We start from the raw sequence: 22,094 nt of genomic DNA, 5'->3' as shown, positions 1-22,094 counted from the left end.
TTACTTCTTTGAGTGCTATTTTTTATAAATTCAAGTTTTTTAATATTTTAACATAATTAAAATAATAAGTATTTAAATTAAAGATTATATCTCTCAACTTCATGAAAATTTTTTAAATACTAACACTTTGAGGCAGACAATATTGATAAAATATCTAATGAAACTTATAAGTTGTTTTTAGCATATATAAATGTATATGAAATATCCTTCATGTATATTTTTGAAAGCTTATATATTTCTATATTAAACTTAAACAGTAGCTTCACCCATTATAAAACTATACTTATTTGGATAACGTAGAATACCTTGCATTTTTCTGACTCTAAATATTACAGTTAGTGAAAGTTCTGTACTATTAATATGGTTTGCTGTCGTAATGATAATATGGTTTCTCTATATTTGGTTGCTGTATCCTTCCATAACTGACTATCCCATAGGTATTTCACAGACTAAAAACACTCATTATCCAATAAACCAAACACAACTTTATAATTAATGATAGTGAAATAAACATGATTTTTTCCCTAAGTCCTTAAGGAGTGATTTTACTCTGTTTGAATGAAGTTAAATACTACAGTTTTAAGAGAATAGGTAGGTACTTAGAAAATAAACATTGGCAACTAGTGGCTATAAGATTCCCCACCAATTAGAGAGAGTTCATTGTGTGCAAGGGACTGTCCTAAGGCCTTTGCATAAACCATTTTGTTCAACGCTCACATATGTCTTGTGAACTTTTATCCTCTTACTCTAAGTGAGGAGAAATGTTCCTAGAAGTTAATCCATTTGCCAAAAATCTGAAAGTGATTAAGCGGCAAAGTCAGGGTTTGAATGCAAACCATTAGGTTAACCCTAAGATCTCCTCACCTCCCAGGATTCAGCGCCAAAGAAAGCAAGTAAGCAAGGGCTTTTATTGTTGTTGTTATTCAGATATCAATTGAAGCCTCAAGATAAGGAAATACCATCATCACTAGTGGTGCCAACACCACCTGCACTAGTAGTCCCTGAAAAACTTCTAAGTTTACAAATAAGGACTCAAAAGGAAACCAGGGAATTACCCAAAAGCACCTAGCTACATAATAGATACTTTATAAAGTAAATGTTTCTCTGATCCAAATGAAGCCCAGCAACATGGAAATAGCAACCTTTGTAAGATTAAAGGTTGGCAGAAATTATTTAAACCAGAACAGAAAATACCTCCTTCTTCAAAATTATTATTATTATGTTAATTATAAATAAATGAGTATCTAATGATGATAGGTTCTTTCTTGCTCTAAGGCTAAAATCATTTAAGTCTCTAGTTAACTGGGTCTAGTTGCTGTGCAGAAATGTGTGTGTCACTTAATTTAAACAATACCTAGCTTGTGATTTACCTATAGATCAGAGAATTTTAACCTAATAATTTACATACCTTCCATGCCTAAACCAGCAACTAACATGGATTTTTTGATAAAATGTAAAGAATATGGGGGAGGGGTCATTATGATGAAAGGGGGTCTGGAAATCTTTCTAGTCTATTAAAGAGAGGAAGCAAGGAGAGGTTAATTGCTTAAACCCAGAGGTGCTGCTTCTTATAGAGACTGCAGAAACAATCTGCTTTGCTTAGCACTATTTTTGGTCTAATAATGAAAAATATTGAAGTAAATCAGTACTTGCATTAACATCTACTGACTAATAATTTGTTTACTGTCACAGTAATACAGAGGTGATTAAAAATAAACTGTATTTTTAAAAGACTAAATTACAGGAAACAAGAAGACCTTCCATACCACATACTTCACTGTCTATAAGAAGGTTCTAATAGAGAGAGGACTTAATAGGGTCAAGGAGAAAATATTTCTTGGGTGGGGATGGAATTCTTTTAGAGAAAAAGAATCCACACAAGCAGTGAGACTGTTCTTATACAATCATGCCCTGAGCACCAAATAATTTAACTTGATCATAATATTCCCAAATGGCAACTGATATTGTAGTCAAAACCAAGGTACTATATATTTCTTTCTTTCTTTCTTTCTTTCTTTCTTTCTTTCTTTCTTTCTTTCTTTCTTTCTTTCTCTCTCTCTCTCTCTCTCTCTCTCTCTCTCTCTCTCTGTGTGTGTGTCTGTCTGTTTGTATATTATGTGTCTTTGCATATGTATATATATCTACATATGTGTGTATGTGTGTATATATATGTATGTATATATGTTTTCCTTTTAACCTATGTTTATGGGTCCCTGTGTGAAGGCATGTACATGTGAGGACAGGTGCCCACATCACTGGCACCGGTGAGTCCTCAGTCTTGGATGCTTGGGAATCAATCTCAGGCTCTTACCAAGCCAGTTCTCCAGCTTTGAGCTCACAGAGATCCTATGATCTGTGCCTCCTGAATTAGAGGTGTGTGCACTATGCCTGGTTTTAATGTATGTGTAGTGGTTGGTTGATCGATTGGTTGATTGGTTGGAACAGGGTTTCTTGAAGTCCAGGTTGACCTCAAACTCACAGCTAAAGATGGCCTTGAACTCGTGTTCATTTGGCTTCCATATGCTACTCAGTGCTGGGATTATAGGTCTGAGCCGCTATGCTTAGTTTAAACTGTCTTCAACACATAAAAAAAAATGTTATCCTAATGTATGTGACTCTAGACATTATCCAGCTCATCTTGTTCATTTGCAAAAAAGATAAGCAGATTTTTTTTAAAAAAGAACTTATCACAATCCAAATGGATTCAACATGTTTAAAAATATTTTGCAATATTGTTCTACTAACTTGAAGATGAAAAAATATTTTGCTTTGCAAGAGGAAAGTCACATAGATGACAAAAATGACTTCTTTGTTATGAGATGAATTTAGAAGACAAGATTGCAAACATAGTCCTTGGTGCCTAGCCTCAGATGACATGGCCTCACATGAGACTATGACAAGAAAGAATTGAATTGCCTGGGTTAAAGTAAACCTGGTTTGTTCATTATTACTGCTATTTCTAGAGTGATATTGCTACTAAAAAGTAATAAAAACCAATTGAAATAAAAGTTTTTAAAGCATGATACAAGTGTTAGTTACCGTTTATTTCCTATGTAGACATCTTTCTGTTAAATACAGTGATTTTTGCCTACTTTAAAAGACTACATTTTAAACCGTTTTTGTTTTTCCTGTATTTCTGCGTATGGTTTTGCTTCCCTGCCAAATTGTTAATTCTTTATTTCTGCCCTGCCTCCAACATTTTCCAGTTTTCAGCTTTTTTTGCAGTTTGTACATTCCCCTCGCCCTGTAATTAGTAACAGTACCAAATTCAATGCTTTATTACGCTAAGTTGTTGGGTTCTATTTCAGTGCCTATTTCTCCTGTTGTATGTTTCTATTTTCAAGCTGTATGAGAGAAAACATTTCCTTTAGGCTAAAGCTTGGGAGACCTAATTTTCACAGAATTTTTTTTTAAGGAAACTAGAATAAGTCTATTCCGTTCTTTATGTTGAAGGAGAATTCTACCCTGGCTTTTGCCAGTTTTATTTTGACATATGCTTCATTCCAGAATTTCTAACCAAATAGAAAAAAATAAATGGTTTACCAGTAAGATAGGATAGTATGAGAGGTTGTCACAGTGCTCATTATATAAGCATTTATTAATTTCTCTGGCAAAACAAATTTAGCACAATTCTTCTGTATTCCCATACTATAGTATAGCCAATTTATTTAAATGGCATGGAAGTTTCAAGGAGAATAAGAATAAAATTCCCATAATTTGTGGAAATTGAAAAATAAAACTATTTGGTGTACACCTGGGCATGTATTATTCTCTTCCTGCCTTAGCTATGAGGCTAGCGTATTTATGAACTGATGTTCAAAGCTGTGAGATACAATAAGTCAATGACAAAATAACGCTAGAAGAAAAGATGGTTAGTCAGTTTGTTAGACTCGCCCCAAGATTTTAATTCGTGCCAGGCCCAATTCCAAATGTTTTATGAAACAGCAAATAAGAAAGATGAACCAAAAACACAGTAACAGACAGCCAGGAACACAAAATAGGAAATATAACTAGGCCTCGAAGGCAAAGCAATGAAGACAACCAGCAGTATTCAAAATGAGGGATTTCAGTCAAGAACTGTGTAGAATACAATTGTTTAAGTTCTACTTGAAAACAGTTCGACATCTGGTACCTTGGCCTTCTAAAATCTCAAAGTTAGTAGCTTCAAAATGATATAAGTCATATACTCTCCCAATTATTTATTATTTTGTTGGCTTGGTGTACATTCCCTGCCTTCCTAAAGAAAATCACAGATTCTACCAATGAAACTCACGGCTCTTTTAGGATTATGTAGCTAGTAGCTCAAAGACTTAAATGTGGTCCCCAGGAAAGACAGTGTGCTGAAAGAGTTAAGATAAGCCTTAAACCACCATACACACAAGCAAAATTAATGGTCTCAGTAAGCTTTGTTCATGCGTGTGTGCGTGTGTGCTTGTGTGTGTGTGTGTGTCTGTGTGTGAATAAATGCAACAATAAAAACTCAATAATATTGTGAGAATGAATGAGGGACTTGGGAGGAATTGGAGGGCAAGGTAGGAATGATGTAATATGAATAAAGCATTCTAATAAATTGTTTAAATAATATGTTTTCAGAAAGATCTTGTGCAAATGAGCCGAAGATGACTCTGGTTAAATTTGGGTTTATCACAAGTGAAAGTAAATGTATAATCCTATTTCACTGCCTCATATTTCCTATGAGAGAAATGAAGAAAATTAATATCCATTATAGATGGCTGTTACTTTGGCTAAATAAGTCCTTATTTAACCCATTTAGTATATGGCCTGGACAGTACATAAGGGTCAGGAAGTGATAAAAACTATAAGGTATGGCAGAGCTTACAATCCGTAGTAGAAATGTCTTCATAATATTTTGTTAAGAAATCAACTGTCACGTGAAAAATATGAGGTTAATGAAATTTCCCAAGTTCTCTGGCCATAAGAAAGCAAATGATAGCCATGGTTTAAACCAGGAAGTAGTAAGGTAACTGATTTCAGATAAGTTTGAAAGGACATAAGATATACTAATGGAGGAATGTGGCAATAATTCAAAACATTTCCATAATACTGGCCTCTTGAATCCTGCTGTGGATAGCCTGAGCCATGGCAGTTGCTCATTGCCTGCCCTATAGGAAACCATTCATATATTCATGGGCCAACTCCTTGGCATAGCTAGGCTTGTTTTTCCTAACATAAGGGAGCTAAACTTGGCATTCTCTGACACTCTTTTTTAATGTGCAAAGGGACACAATAAATTTAAAGAATTATATGCAAATGTGAAGTTCCCCAAATCCTTTTCAAAGGAATTTTTAAAGACAAAAGAATATTATCACTAGAGGACTGAACTCACATGGGGAGGTGAGAATTTACAGTTGAACAGAATGGCTGTTCTCACATTCCAAGCTGAGATAAACTTGTTCCTGGAGTATCAAAATGTTTATCCAGGATACATCTCATATTGTTTCCCTAGCAGCGGTGTCTCACAAAGCATGTATCAATAAGTAACAAGGTATAAAACAACACAGAGTTTTCTCCAGACAATCCCCATTACCCCTCTCAAGCATCAACAAAGCAGCACAGAATACCATTATTCCATATTTAAAATATATAATATGATAGATTTGAAGATGAGAAAACACAGGCATGTATATGCAAAGTGTGAAAAAGAAGAAACGTTATTGATTAAAAAGTGAGAAAAAGAAATACAAATGTTTTTATGAGCTGTGATTAGAGTGTTCCCATTATAAAAAACATCTTCTGGATGATGACTTTTATACACATGTCTCCAGATTGTAAAGTATTGAATGTGCTCTTGAAACAATGAACGACATCCAATCTGAAAAAATAGGTTGGTAAAAAAAATAAGTTTTTTAAAAAATTTGAGAAGTAAAAGGTCACATTTGACAGCAGCATTTTGTATTTTGCACAAAATTATGGCCAGGGAGATTTTATGACAGGCAACACATTTTTTTTAAATCTAATGAATGAAAATAGCCTGGATAATTAAAATGTTCAATGAAATTAAGACATATCATTAAATAATATTTCTCTTTTTTCCAATTTATAACAACCCCCCCCCAAAATAAATTCCCAAAGGGCACAGATCATGGAATATTTTTTAGTGAATGACTCTGAAAGAAAGAAATAAAAAAATCAATAAATCATTTAGTAAATAAAAATGTGTTAAGCATGGAAGGAGTTTTCTGGAGGTCAAAGTTCCACTCTTCACAACTGTCCTAGATCTAGTAAACCCTAAGGTCACCCTCTGAGTGAAGTCACACCCACTCTCCTTGATGAGCCTCTGTGCCATTGACCATACCTGTGGGTAGCTGTCAGTCCTTGGCAAAACTGATATGTCGTAGGTGGCAGCAAAATGGCTTTTAGCTTGCTGGATTTGGCCATAACGTTCTCTTTTCCTCCACTTGGCCCTCCGATTTTGAAACCAAACCTAGTGGTTTTTTTTTAAAAGAGTATAATTTTAGCTGAAGAACTTTCGGTAAAGCAAATTTTGACATTAAAATTTTCATGCCAGAAAGGAAAACCAAGTCAGTACAAAACGACAGCAAAGGAATTTCTTTTCATCAGAACAGGATTCACATGTTTTGCATTGTCTTGTATTCTGAGTAGAAAAAGTGGGGTTCTAGACAAGCTATTTTATATATCTGTGCCTGTGTTTTTATTTGTGGAAAATAAAAAAAGGAATTTGTGCATATGGTCATTCTTGCTAATATATATATATATATATATATATATATATATATATATATAATCCTTTTTTCCTCCAGCCAATTCATAACCCAATTATGATTTTTGCCTATGGACAAATTTTCTTGAAAAGGTGTCATAAACAGAAGACACTCCTGAGATGAAATTATACTTAAATGATCTTACAAAAGTCAAAGACTGCTATTTTGTCTAAAATGATTGGAAACAGTGATACCTTGATTACTTAGAAATAAGAAAATAAGGTGGCATATTCTGTGGAGTATCGTAAGGCTGACCCGTGAAGTGCAATCAGCTGACCCTAAACTGTGGTTTGAAAACACATAACTGTACTTCTTAGACCCGATTAAAACACTTATAAATTGTAAAGTCAATGAGGCAGACAGAACCATGTGTCACGAATGCCTGTGAGTTCATCTGCTTCTCCCAAGTCATTAAATGCCTTTTACGGTTTCTCAAATTATGTCTTAGAAATCCTCCTTCACACAACGGTATCCCTGAGAGGAATCCTTACTTCTCAGGTCTTGCTCTTGGATTTTTAAAATTCTAATATTGCAGTATTCTAAAAGGAGAAACAGAATATTTTATTTTAAATGAAAAACTTTGATATTTTTGAGTAAACACCATCTAGGCAGCATTCAGGAACCACTCAGTCTTCTTTATATAAATACATGCAGACTCTAAATGGCATAGAAAGACATTAAAAATCAAGTATAAATAAATATAAATTACAAATTTTTTTCACTAAATTTTACTTGAAATTTGCATACGCTTTTCAAATACCAAATGCTAATTTTGTATATTTTATACCATCACAGCCTTTGCTGTCTGTTCAAGGCCTACAGATATATTGCAGATTATGGTTTGAATAGTGTTCTGAAATCACAAGTCTTTTAATAGCTACCTGTTAAGTATTATTTCCAAGTTGCATTGCTAGTATCAAATAGTGCCCATCATTACTGGGCTGTGAGGAAATATGGGGAGAGCACATAGTTTTCTGTGAAGCACAAAGACTGCACTGAAAAGCAGAAGTGCTTTCTGTCTCCTCCCCTGCTCTGTGACAGTCTTTAAAATGGGCATCGATTTCCACACTCCTGTAAAATGCATAACCTGCACTAATACGGGTCAGGTTGGCTCGCTCTGCATGTCCTCAAACAGATATGGATCTGTCCTGAAGGGGAAACATGCAGGCAACAGCTAATCAGTCTGCATGTAAACATATTTTTCTATGGTAACAAGTATAACTAATTTAAATAACAGTCACGGGACAAAATCACATGCAAGACTGCTGTTAATACTAGACAGTTCCAACGTTCTTCATTAGTGCAAACTTTAAGATAGAATCACCCTTTGCTTCAAGAATGTTAAGCATAACCTTCTGTCTGTTGTCCCCGACTCACCCCATGTGGTCAGAAATGACAAATGGACCATACAAGTAAAACTAACTTCATTAACAAAGGAAAAAAATCAAAATTTATTCACCTCTCTATTTCGATAATTGAAGAGAGAAGAAATTCAATAATGCGGTAAAAGTATATATAAAGAAAAAACGCCTTTTGAATTATTGCTGCCCTTCAAATTTGTACTTATTACTTAACAACTAATAAAGTGTAGTTAAAAAATATCAGCTTTAGCCACAATAAAATACTGCTGAGAAGGCAGGTAACATTTTATCCAGTATAAACTTTTCTTTTAATTCTTTTTTACAAGAACTTACATGTATCGCAACTTCAGGTTTAATGATTTGACTAGTTAAGAAATATAATCAAGTACATAAAAATATTTAAAGTACATTGTTAGTAATTACTCTGAAAAAAAATGTACACTTACCTAGACCTTAAAAAACAAATATAATGGTATGTATTTAAAATGGTTGAAGCAAAAAAATTATAAATGAGTCATTTTACATTTCTTAAATTTTATTATATTATACATAATTATTAAGAGTTAGTATTATTATTTCATTTTTTCCATCAGAATAATTCCAACCTAAATAAAGATTTAGATTTATGGTCTAGTATTTGAATAGTCTGCCAATAATTCACATATAATTAAAAAACAAAATCATAATAGTTGAAAATAAACCAAAGATATTAATTAGATATATTTACTTACTAACTAAAGGTAACTATGAAATTTGGGTTCTGCCTTTTAAGTTTATCTTTTTTTAATCAGAGATATGGTACCATATTTTGTTCTTTTCAATGACTTCATTTTTAAGTTTCTGGAATAGCTCCAGTCCCTTAGCTTAGTGGGGGTCAAACTTAGTACAAGCAAAATGAAATTTTAATGGGCCGGTTTTCTCACACATCACTTTGGTCCAAATAAGATTTCTTATTCTTATATTAGCCCTCCCTGAAAGGCCACCATCCATCCGGGACCTACCTGGACCCTGGCCTCAGTGAGCTCTGTTCTCAGTGCGAGCTGTTCTCTGACATATACATCCGGGTAATGGGTTTTTTGGAAGACCTTTTCTAGTTCCTCCAGCTGCACACTGGTGAAGGTAGTTCTGTGTCTCCGCTTCTTGCTGCTGGATACGTTGCTGTCACATTTGTCCCCAAGTTCATCCAGTTCGCCCTTCTCGGGCATCCCTTTCACCGGAGACATCCTGAGGTTGTTGCAGCTGTCCATGGCTCGGTTCAGCTCGGTGTGAAGGGGCTGGCCTTCCACTTTGGTGATCCCATAGTTTACTGTACTCGGAAGGGAGAACAAGAATTCTCAGGAGAGTGAAAGATACTTTGATGAAGTAACTAACGCGGACTAATTTCAAGCACCAGGAAGTAGGTTTGCTAATAACTCACCAGTATTCTATCATCACACGGTGTGCAAGGCATAATTATTAATTCACTGTTGATCAGGCTTAAAAACAGTTATAAATATGTACACGGACTAATGATTTGCCAAAGTCCATAGAACTGTTTTATATGGCAAATGTACTGCTTATGCATATAATTTATAATCAGATTAAAATTGTCAAATGAAAATTTGCTCCCCAGACTTAAAAAAATTCTAAACCCCCAGGACTTTTGAAATATGTCTAAAACATATAGCATATACTTTTATTTTGTGCATAAGACAAAATTAGACTACTGATTTTCAAAAAAGTGACACTTCAAGTTTAAATAATATCTATCTACTAACATTAGATCTATCTCCCACCCCCCACAAAATGATGCTGAGCAGAGATTTCCATTACATATGATTTCTGTTACAATCCACACATTTGAGCTCGTGTCTGAATTTAAATTTCTTGCAGAAAACGATCTATTAATTTTTTTAAAAAAATTCTTAGCTGAAATTCTGAAATTGTTTTTAATAGAAATGTATAAGATTTAAGTGAACCAACCCATCTTTACATTAAAAACGTCTTGCATCCCTTAAATATTTCATACTTCCCTTCCGTTTAACTCGTATATGCTTAGGTCAGAAGGCCTTTTTTTTGTTTTGTTTTGTTTTCTCTAGGAACCCTCAGAAATGAAAATTACAAAAATAAAGTAAAATTTAAAACAGCATTTTGCATTCTGTCAAGAGTTATTTTAATTTCAATGATGTTCTTGATATCGGAGAGTTCAGGCTTGCAATAGAACAAGAAACTAATTGTAACGCTAAAATTCACAAATACCATGAACATAGGAAGCAGGAGAGATTTGGGGTTTGTGTTGTTGTTGTTGTCTTGTAAGAAAAACAAAGGCAACCCAACCAGAACACTAATTCCCAACCACTGATTGTGCTTTATTCATTTGCTTCTTTAAAAGGGGGTGGGGGTTGGGTGGGAGGGGTGGGACGCCCCATAACAGTTTGAAGAACCTTTTCATGAGTTCTACAAATGTATTGAATTTTACTGTCTATATAATTTAAATTGCACATTTATCTTAAGCAAAGAAAGAAGCGATGTAAAATTAAATATGAAGAGGGTTATGACTGATGAACAATAAGGTTTTGTCTTAGCAGACAAGAGTTAAACCGGGAACTGCGGCAATTAGAGTTGGGGGAGGGGAAGCCTCAAGACGCTGGGGGCTGGACTGGAGAAAGACTGGCTTTTTTTCTCAGACATAGCCGGTAACCATCCGTGTTCATTTCGTTCATTGTTTCACCGTTAAAACTCTTTCAAACAGTGAGAGGATCGCTTAAAAGTTAATGAAGCACTCCAAATCAGTCACCATTGCGCTCTCCTCTTTCCCCGACAATTTAAAAACACTGTGGAATTTATCTAACAGTCAGCGCAGGCCACTATAAAACCATTTGGAAAAATCCTGTCAGTTCAAATGGCTTCATGCACGCATCTGAAAACGCCGAAAACACAGACGCGTCCGCCGAAATGCAGCCATGAAGCCAAAACTTTCTTGTATGTAAAAATTAGCTGTTCCAGTCTTTCCAGATAATCGACTGAATCCACTTCAGTAATAGTGTTCCCTATCGTATGCATTTCTTTTTGTTACAACCGAACAAGTCAAAAGTCGCCCTCCACACTGAATAAAATTAGTGGGCTATGAGATTCGTTTAAAATCTGCGTACAAAGTATCGAACGATTGAGCTGCGGAAAGAGTAAATGCCTTGCCAGATATTTGAACTTCCATTAAAATAGAAGACGGAGGCTTGTTGTAAATATTTCACACTTAATTCGTTTGTTATTTTAACGCAGCCCGCTCCTTACAGCTTAGGGGTGGAGTATACACTTTGATAAGGAAAAGTCCTCTTGGAATCGTAAACCCGTTTTAGCGGTTGGGATGTGAAATGAGAGGTCTGTACTGGGCTACAAGATAGAAAGAGATAGATGGTTTGTTTTGATAACATTTTGACTTGGGAGAGACTCTGGCATTCAAAGTTGAAGATTCTGTCCAGAAGCATTCCAAAAGGCTCTTTAGGTGGCATTTTTATGTGGAGTAAGATAAAAGTAGACAACGCAGAATCCTAATACGAATGATGTTGTTGGGAAGGCTTTGCTCAAAGCCAATGCGACTTGATGTTTAAGAAGAATTTTGTGTGTGCAGGTTGCAAACGCAATAAATAAGTAAATAAAATTCATACATATCGGGAATGCACACAAGCTAATAAAGAGCAACAGAAATATATACACCATCTTTACAATGAAAATATCATCACGTCTTAGACACTAAAACCAGTTTTGTTTTTATTTTCTCCCCACCTAAAAGAGTTCAAAGATTTTTGATTTCCAGACCATTGTGACGTCCAGTGATGGATTTTGCGTCCTTGCGCCCTGGCATCCCGGCGGGGCGGGGATCCCAAGGAGGCGCGCTATCTTGACTCAAATACTATATTTTTACCTATACTGGGGTCCTGGCCCCGTCCAGTTTTAGATTCTCTTGGAAAGCAGGAATGGGGGGGGGGGTCGCTCAAGATTTAGCCCTGGACCCGGGTGTGGTGCTGGAGTACCAAAGCGTGAGAAAGTGCGGGGCCCCAGGCTACCTCCTTTGGTCCCCCCACAGTCTGGATCCAAGCTCCCCCATTTCTTCACTACGACCCTGCAGCGCACAGCACTTTGGGGAAGGACAACTGAGGCTGGTGCTAAGGCTAGAGCCCCGGCCCGGCCACCCAGAACTAAGGATAAAGGATGAGGTTGGGGCTGGAGCCCGGCCCGGGTGACTTACCGCTACTGTCCTGACAGGGCGAGGTCCTGTCCAAGCGCACGTGATGCTCAGCTCTCGGCAGCGGCCCGAAGGCCTGCACGCATTTGCTTGCCGTTGCTTTGCCGTAAAAGGACTCATTGTCTAGGGTCTCCATAACGTGTTCCAACGCGCCTCCTGTGCCCATGTAAAAGTCACTGTTTTTACTTGGCGGACTTTTCAGGGCAAACTTCTCACTCAGAAACTCCATAATCCAGGAAGGCTGTCCGCGGCTTCTCGGGGCGCGGAGGCTGGAGGGCGCTGAGGGAGGAGGGAGCAGTGGGCGGGAGGAGGGAGGGTCAGAGAGGAGGGAAAGGGAAGCGAGCCCCGCGACGCCAGGAGCTGCCCAGCTCCCAGTCTCTTAATGCGTCCCGGCTGCAGAAGGGACACCCGAAGTTGCTTTTATATCTTGAAACTCAGCTGGGCTCCTCCGGCAACCTCCCAGCCCTAATGAATATGAAAATAGGCAGGGACTAACTCCACCCCAGGACCCCCCCCCTTCTCCCCCACCCCACCCCACCCCCATCTTCCCTACTCACCCACCCAGGGCAGGGCGCGCCCCGGCCTAGTTCAGACAGACAGCTCCATTTCAGACAAATGCCAGGAGAGACAAGGCCCCGACACCCAGAAAACGTAATCGCCTCAACAGTGGACTGGCATTGCAGAGGAGCCTGGTGAGAACGCACAGTGGTTAACCCTCCACTCCCAGCGCCCTGCCGGGCCATCCCACCCTCCACCCCCCAACACCCGCTGTCTTCCCCGCCCCCACGCCAGCCACTCACTCCCAGAAGATTTAGAGGCATCTTAAGAACTTGAAAGGAAGTATTGCTCTAAAGAGCTTTTATTTCATCAGTAAATCGTTTACGTGGAAGATCCACATTAATCTGAGCCCAAGAAGCCGGATACAGCGGCAGCTGTTAACTGGGTTGCTGGTGGTAGAGGGGCCGAGGTTGCCTCTAACCTAAAAGGCTGGCGGCTGGCGTCGTGGCGACAGGAGCGCTAGCCAAGGCCCTGGTCTCCAAGTTTGCTGTGGGATGCAGGGGCTTGTGGATGTGGGTGGCATCGCGTGGGAATGGGAGGTTGTAAGAGTCCTTGAAAAGACCGAATTTTGCCAATACCAGTCAGTGTCCCCACCTCTTCGCTTAATTACTGAGAACAAAATTATTTCTTCAGAAAATTCATAAAGACATGTGCCTCCGAAAAGCCCGTTCTTACTGGAGGTCAGAGGAAGGCTCATCACACAAAGTATTGTGAGTGTGTGTGACGGGGTGTGTGTGTGTGTGTGTGTGTGTGTGTGTGTGTGTGTGTGTGTGTGAAGGCCTTCAGAGTGTTTTAACAAAACCTTTACTACTTGCAGTTTTCAAGCGTTGGGGCAGCGCCTTGGTAAAGGGGTGGGGAAGTTAGTGGCTCCCAGGATTGCTGTTGGACGCAAGGTTGCAGGCCCAGAACCTTTGGTCCAGCTGAAGGAGATGCTAGGGCCTGTGAAAACAGCGCTTTAGAGCTACAAACCTTTCTGCTTGGCCTTGTGCTCGACTTCAGCTTCCGAGGAACCCGGGGCGACTGGGGAAAAAGTGTTCGTTGCCTTGGCACATACAAACAGCCATTTGCAATAGATCACCGAAGCTTACAACTTTGGTGAAGCTCCCCTACAAACTGTGGACGAGGGAAGTCTCTGCTCACCGTTCCTGACGCGGCCTTTCCCATCGCAGGCCTTCCCAGCTGGGGTGTCATTTTCTCCAGGTTACTTTCGCAAGAGTCATAGACACTTGGGGCATCCCTACCGCAGCGGGTGGCCTAGCCCCGTTCAGAAGAATGCCCATTAGCAAGGGTTCGGATTTCCACGATCTTCGGAGTTCTCCTGACCCACGCCTCCCAGGTGAGACTCTCTTGGATGCCCAACCTGGCCAAACTTGGGAAGATTCCCGGCACAGTGTGGGCCAGAACTGCTGCTTTGCACTGTGCCAAAGGCGTGGCTGGCGATGAAAATGCAAATTCCTTCGAACGGAACCGGAGCAGAAGAGTCAGGAGCAGCGTTCATATTCGCAGTGCCTGTGGTCCACCACAGACAGTTCTTCCAAGGAGGGGCTCCTGTGGAGATTTGCTCAGGACACTGTTCTGCCTTTTAACACCTTCTATTAGTTCTTAATTGTGTTCACGGGAGCTTTAGCACCAAAGGCAAAGTGACGAAGCTCAAGAGTAGTCAAAGAAAAGCCCCCTGGGTACAGCGCTTTAGCGGAAAAGGGAGTCAAGACTCCAAGCTGGGCACTCTCTACTGTGTGAGGCCAGAGTTGCTTTACCTTAGCTGGAGCCAGTGGAAGAGGGGAGGAAAGGTCCAGGAAATGTGTGTTGGAAGTCTTGCTTACAAAAAGAGATGCTGTGTTCTTCCGATTGTTCCATGTGGGGGGAGGTAGATTGAGTTTGTTGGCTTGGTAATTTTGCGGGATCTCATCTCTCCCTTTTTACTCTATCTTACCTCTAGGTATTTTCAAATCATGCTTTACCCTAATAAACACGGGAAAGACGGAAAGAATAGACGTTTGTTGGGTCTTTCAGCTATTCACAGCAGCAAGCGCTCGGCTCCCATAACTGATGAAGAACTATGTCGAGAATTCCTAGTTATAAACTTAGCTCTGTCGTACAGCCATGTCGGTCTGTTTATAAATATGCATTTTAAGGGCTCCAAATCCCCTGAAAGACATTCGGTGTCTTTTAAATCAAAGACATATGATACCAGCTCTCCAGGACTTGTATACCAATAGAAGTCCCAATCCGTGGAAACTGCAATGTAGTTCCCCTGGTGCCTAGAAGCCTTTCCCACCCCATTACCCAAGGCCACTTCTGATTGAAGCGGTTGAAAGGGTGGGGTAAAGGTGTCACCCTCCCACTTCAGACTCCCGAAACCTCCTGAAAACTCAAATCTATTACACGGAACCCCTTGTGTTTTGTGACATGCAACCACATATGCCTGTAACAGAGGAAAGAGCTAATGGCAAACTCCCATAACGAATGCATAATCTGCAGTTGTTGGCAAGAAGGTGGGTCTTTGGTTGCCAAGCGCTGCATTAAATAGATTTTGAGAAGTTGAGATAGAGTTTACAGAAATGACACAGCTCTAGCCATTAGGTCATTAACATCTATTCAAAATACTAATTAAGGCAACGATAATTGAGTGGTTTCTGGAAGTCACAAGAAGGTGAGATAAAAATAGGACATCATTTTACCTGTGTTTTTTTTTTTTCTGCCTGATGGTTTGAGAGATAATGTTGGAAACAGACTGAAAGTCTTTGATAAATGCTTGCAACTACTCCAGACAGATCTAGCGTGGGTGCTAACTCTCTTCTAAAATTGACTACTTCTAGTCTTTGCCTCATCCCAGCTCTCCCTGATTTGAACCACCTAATGTCAATGAGAAGGAGAAACCAGTTAATTAGGTCAGCATTTAAGTGGTTATATTTTTCCTCTTCATCCTTCCTGTCATTTCCAGGTTCACATTTCAGGTTCTGCACTTTTCTTTGCACGTTCAGAACTGGTGACCAGAACTCAGGACACACCTTACTTCTTTTCACTTCACCCAACAAGTCAGTCTGAAGTAGGTTGCTGTGCATCTTTCTCTCACCTCCTTTTTCTCACATTTGAATTTTGAGGGTAGGCTACCAATGGCGATGGAGGGCCACTGGTTTTTCTTTTTGAGCCTGTAACCATTCTGGACGCCTCAGGATTCTAGCACTTTTAGATTCCTGGAAGTTTCATAGTTTTTGATGGAGCCTCAGCACCTGTGGAGGACTTCAGGGTGGAATGTATAAAGTAAAGAAAGCAAAGTGATGAAGGGAGTTAAGAAGACTATTTGGGGTGAAAGTCTTGGCTGTTCTCTCCTCCAGTAACTAAGATGTGTTGCAGCAAATGGAGATCATTCCTCTGGTATCAGGTGTGGACAAACACATCTGTGAAAATGACTGCTACTCCCTTCTGAAGTCATACCTAGCATTCATTACTCCTATAGAGCTAACTGTTGAAGCTGGCAGCTTCCCCTATAGAAATATAATTTGGGTATTTACGAAATTGTCTTTATTTGGCTTTCCTTCGAGGAATAAAAGTCAGAATAAATAGATGAGCTAAAGTATTTGAAAATTCCATTGATAGGATTATTTTACACTCCCCTTCAGGAGCATCTAATTAGAACATCGAGGCGAGTGATTGACCTTATAGGGCAGCCTCATTCATTTTATACTTAAGAAAAGAGAGAGAAGGAAGTCTCACTGATAGAAGATGCTCTGAGTCATGCTCTTCCATATGCAAATGCATTTTGGGAAAGTTAAGATATTTCTATTTACATAAAAGCTGTAGAAAAGGCAACTTGTGGAACTCTCGTTTCTTTCTCAATTCATTAAATGAAATGGCATGTTTATATACCAATAGTGGGCAGGCCAAGATAAGACTCCAGAAATTTTAGTTTTATCAACTTATTGCAGAGAGAATTTGGAACTTATGAGTAAAGCTTGGATTCTTGGGACATGCATGTATGCTGAATCAGGCAAAGTACACCAAATGCAGAGATGCAATGGTCTGTGGAGTGGGGGAGGAGCTGGCAAGAGAGCAACTCTCATGAAAAAGGACTAAAATAATTGAATGTCATGTTCCATGGCAGGAAGCCAAGTGGCCTCCTGTTTGTGTATGCTCTGCTGCTGAGTTTCTTGCCTGGCTCCGTCTTCAGCCTTCCCATAGTTCTGCAGAAATAATTGATGCAGAAATATATATTGCATCGAAGCAACTTGGTAGTTTTCACACACACACACACACACACACACACACACACACACACACACACACATTTAAAATATGTGTCGCAAGTTATAGTAGCCCCTGGAACTTGCCTAGAGACCTACAGACAAGTGTGGAGCTTGTGCTATTTGTGAACTGAATCATGTACAACAATGATCTGAGTAAAAAAGAAATGAATCTTGAAGACTTTCAAATGTGCTGTTACAAAGCCCTCTGACACTAGGGACCATGCTCCTCTTGACTTCAGTGCTAATATTATTTGGTATCCCAAATCAAGTCATGAGGTTTCAGAGAGCTGTATTTGTTTCTGAGTTTCAGCTGGTTTCAGTAATAGCTTTGCACATAGTTGACTTTTCTTCAAAAAGAAGGGATGGGACTAAATTCAGTTCTCTGGTTCTACAGGAGCCAAGTCAAGTGTAAAAATCTCAGGTGATGATTTATCCTTAATACAAATATTAGAGGCATTGTTGATATTCACTAAAAAGCGTGTTTTATTATAAATGCATAAATGGTAGCTGAATCATGATACACTATTTTTATTATATAAAATACAATATCTTTGATAGGGATTATAGAAATAACTTTCTCTCTAAAATTGTGTTCATTTTCCTAAAGGACTGAATGCTGGAGGTTTTACATCACATCTATATCTTTAAGGGGTAAATAAATTCAACTGAACTCAATTCACAGATCCTAATTGCGCTAGTATATTATTAACTATTTAAAACATACTTCCAAATATCTTCTTATTTGATAAGTATGGTGTTTAAGCTTTTATTGGGTATATTTTGAGATTATTTTCCTTACTGATTTCTGGGGTGTATCTTAAAGACAGACCTGCTTATTTTCATGAAGCTGTGTGCACATATCCCATAAGCATTTTATCCTTTCGTGTGAAGACTTTTGGTTTTTAAAAGAAATCACAGCATAGATCTTGAGCTCAAGTGACAGATGTTTCTCCTTTGCACTAGAATTAAACTCCGTTAAGTGTAAAGTCCATGGTCATTAAAACAAGTCCAGCAGGGTAAGCCAGATAGGGAAAACCAAGGCAGGTTCAAAGAGTGAGAAACATCATCCTGTGCAAATACCTCACCTACTGTTTGTTCCCCCTCGGTCCTTTGACTCCCCAGCAGAAGAGGACAGCGTTTGGATGTTGAGAGCAGTACTGTTTGCTAGGTGGCATTTACAGGAAATCTAACGTCTTCTTAACCATGGTACTCCCTGCTTCGTAAAACCCAGCAAGAACAAGAAGAGCAGGATTGTTACACCCGGATTTATTTCCAGAGGAAGACTGGGGGAAAAAAGGTGAGTGCACGAACTCCTTTAGAAAATCAATAAAGAACTTGAGAACAAAGTGACGCCACCCAGGCACTCCCTCGTCGAAACTGCCCTGCCCCTCACAGCAGCGATCCTGATGTGAATTTGAATAAGTGAGCTTTAACTTGCAAAAAGGGTCTGACGTAGAGTTTTCTGGCAAAGAAAGGTCTCCGCGTCTGTGGGAGCCTGATCTAGGACATTCCAGAAAAAAAAAATGCATCTAAGGGGAAAACCTCAATATCTTAACTAGAATGAAACTAGCACTTCTTGGGGCTACAGGCAAGGTCTCTCCGGGCGGCGACTTGCTTGCTGATCCAAGCCCTAACCTCAGCCCGAGAACTTACGGGGTCTATCTGGTTACAGTTCCTTAGACAGTCCTAGAGCTTGTCGCCTCACAAAGGTGAAGAGAAACCTGGGGTTCACCTGAATGAGACACAAGGTACAGAATAGAATGCCCTCCCTAGGAAGCAGGGAGTGAAGGCGTTAGTGAGCACCTGGGGTGGAGAGGAGGTTTCCAAAAGGAGCCTGAGGTGCTGTAGACAAAGTGACCTACAAGCAGACAAGACTCTTTGTGTAAGCATGCGTACTGGGGTGTCTCTTCTGAGCAAAAGGAGCGAAGTTTCCTTTCCAAATCGAGACTTGAAAGAGCCTCCTGAACAAGAAAGAAGTTAGTGGTTAACCGATTCGCTGGTAATATTTCATCAGTGGTGCTATTCCCTCCTTTAAAGTCTAACTCTTGGAAAAACAACATATTTTAAGCTTTCCATACAAATATTGATCTTGGAAGACAGATAATCTGACCGTCCCTTGGTAAGGACAGTGGCCGGTCTGTTTCGCAGATTGGGAATCAGAATTAATCCGTATCACGAACCGTTGTAGATTCGGAGGTGGTAAAGGGGAGGAGGCAGGTACATTTTACAGTAGCTGCTGATTAGCCTGTGGTGTGTTTGTGCGTTTATGGGCACAATGAAGGGAACCCGGATTCCTTGCTTTCAAATCCCTTCTTCATCAGAGAGTGATCCACTCTCTGGCCTTGCCCAAAGTCAGGCTTTCTGTGCCACTGACTGCAAGTCCTGAAGCGAAATGCCAGGCCTCCTCCCCATCTCTTCCTAGATTTGGCTATAAAGGAAAAGTTTCTTAACGTCACCGAAAAAAAATTCTGTCATTTCTCATTCCACAAATCTGGCACTTTACCTTTACCAGGTGCCTTTGGAGGTGTCCAGTCATGAAGGGGGGGGGGAGAACTTAGGGAAACATGTCATCTTTCAAATTCAAACATCAGATGCTCACAAATACAGCCTTTCTATCAAGTCAAAGCAAAAGGAACGGATTCTTGCCTTCGCAGATGCTCAGATGCTCTTCAGAATCATAGGACTTGAAGGCACAATTGATTGTTTATAGTAAGCAATTCCAGTATTTACTGTTATTATAGTAACTACTTATATAAGAATTTTTTAAATTGGAAAGAAAGAAAAAAAATCTTCTAAACACTTTTTTTTTTTTTAGTTTGGTTGTAGAGTTTCACACACAACCCAACCTCACTACAATTTTAATTTTAAAAGGTACTGTTTGGAGAAAATCTCTTTAATGCAATTAGTTATAGGGAACCTAACTCCAATAATGTGCATCTCTGATTGAAGTTCTTGGAATTCTTTCTTTCACACTGTATTTGGGGGAGCAGAGTATCCTGGCATTTTTTTCCCCTGTGTTAGAATTGGCTCAATAATTGAATTGAATTTAGCAAATCTAAGTAACTCATTACTCTACTTTAAGAATGCCCTTTAATCTTACATCCTTTCTAATGTTAATAAAACTTTGAATATTGTCTCAGCATTCTTAAAGAAATGTAAATCTTGGCAAGATGAATTAAGGAAAAGAACTTTAAAGTAATTTTCATTTTTTAAACATTGAAAGAAAGTGGGTTTTGTCTCCTTCAGGTTTCTTTGAGTAAAGAACCATTTGGATTAAAGTTGAAGTGAACCATGTCAAGAAGCAAGGACATCCTGGGATTTCTTCACTCCAGGAGTGATGCTGAGTCCTGTAAATCACATAGTGTGCTACAAGTGTTTGGTGATGATGAGCATTAACTTAAAACGTCCACTGAAAATCAAACGATACTCTTTTTTAATGCTATTTAAAATTTTGAGGATTAAAAAAAAAGGTCTTTGGAAAGGGAAGGGTGAGGGAATTAAATCAGTCCAGAGAAACAAAAAGTTGTACATTGCAGTTAAAACAGAAGAAAACAAAGCTTGTAAGCATTTGAACAAGGAAGATCCTTGGATACTCTGAATCTACTGTTTGGCTTAGTGGTTCAGATAAAACAGTTTTCACTCACCCGACTGACAGAACTGAAATTGGTCAACCAAAAAGCTCAGATCCACTCTGTAAATCCTGATACTTTTGAGACTAATTTGGTAGATGAGAGTAAGGTTTAAAATTTTCTTTCTCGTAGTGACTGAGCCAAAAAGAATTTAAAAGTCATAGGAATGGTTGAAACAACCCGTGATCTTTTTACCTAAGGGAAGATATATGAATTGATGATTAAATGCAATCAGTTTAGAGCCAGAAACAGAAATGCTGACAGCATTGGATCAGAAAAGAGATTTGTGTGTATGTTAAAAAAGTTTTTAAACAATTATTGCTCCTATGGCTATAATGGACTGGTTCTCATAGTTACACACTACTGGAAAAGAGATGTTGTGGAGATACATATTGGTGGTGTAAATGTATCTAAGATCAAAACTTTCAAATGACATTAACTCTTGAAGGAGCTTCCATCTCTGAAATGACTTTGGCAAGAAAATCAGAGTGCAATTGTTTTCTAAATTAGAAAAATAAAGAGAAAAAGGTTGTTATTCTGCCATTATGTTCATTTTGTTTTGTTTTATTTTATTTGGCTTTTTGAAATAAAGTTTTTTTTTTTGTGTGTGTGTAGCCTTGGCTATCCTGGAACTCAATCTGTGTAGGCCAAACTTGCATCAACTCAGAGATCCACCGGCCTCTGCCTCCCAAATGTTGGTACTAAATATGAGTGTTACCACTTCCTGGTTAAGTTATTCTTCCATTAATGATTTCAAAGTATATAATATTTGGATTTCCTACTGACAGATGTGCAAATCTGTATTCATACAAATTTTGATCATAATGTATATTCATATCTATTTATCCATAGTGCTAAAATAATAACGCCTGATGAAGGTTAATATTCAGGAGGATGCCTATATGTTTTTCTTTGGGTTCTCCTTCTTATTTAGTTTCTCTAGGATCACTAATTATAGGCTCAATGTCCTTTATTTATGGCTAGAAACCAAATACGAGTGAGTACATCCCATGTTCTTCTTTTTGGGTCTGGCTTACCTCACTCAGGATAGTGTTTTCTATTTCCATCCATTTGCACGCAAAATTCAAGAAGTCCTTGTTTTTTTACTGCTGAGTAGTACTCTAATATGTATATATTCCATACTTTCTTCATCCATTCTTCCATTGAAGGGCATCTAGGTTGTTTCCAGGTTCTGGCTATTACCAACAATGCTGCTATGAACATAGTTGAGCATATACTTTTGTTGTATGATAGGGCATCTCTTGGGTATATTCCCAAGAGTGGTATTGCTGGGTCCAGGTTTTAGCTCCTGTTTGCTGAGGGTGAAGGAAAAG

General features: G+C 38.8%; 1 protein-coding gene across 1 annotated transcript in view; it reads right to left on the bottom strand.

Annotated features, from left to right (window-relative positions):
• Alx1 (ALX homeobox 1) overlaps positions 1-12,555 on the bottom strand; it is a 28,659-nt gene extending 16,104 nt beyond the window's left edge. The window contains exons 1-3 of the mRNA XM_075954617.1: positions 12,330-12,555; positions 9,106-9,410; positions 6,317-6,445 (exon numbers count right to left, since the gene is read on the bottom strand). Of these exons, the coding sequence (XP_075810732.1) occupies positions 6,317-6,445; positions 9,106-9,410; positions 12,330-12,555 (660 nt within the window). The remainder of the gene's footprint in view (positions 1-6,316; positions 6,446-9,105; positions 9,411-12,329) is intronic.
• Between the last annotated feature and the right edge of the window lie 9,539 nt (positions 12,556-22,094).

Source organism: Microtus pennsylvanicus, chromosome 20 (assembly GCF_037038515.1).
Source record: "Microtus pennsylvanicus isolate mMicPen1 chromosome 20, mMicPen1.hap1, whole genome shotgun sequence".
In the NCBI taxonomy this organism is placed as follows: Eukaryota; Metazoa; Chordata; class Mammalia; order Rodentia; family Cricetidae; genus Microtus; species Microtus pennsylvanicus.
Note: the sequence above shows the minus strand (reverse complement) of the source record. Positions and strands in the feature narration are given on the sequence as shown.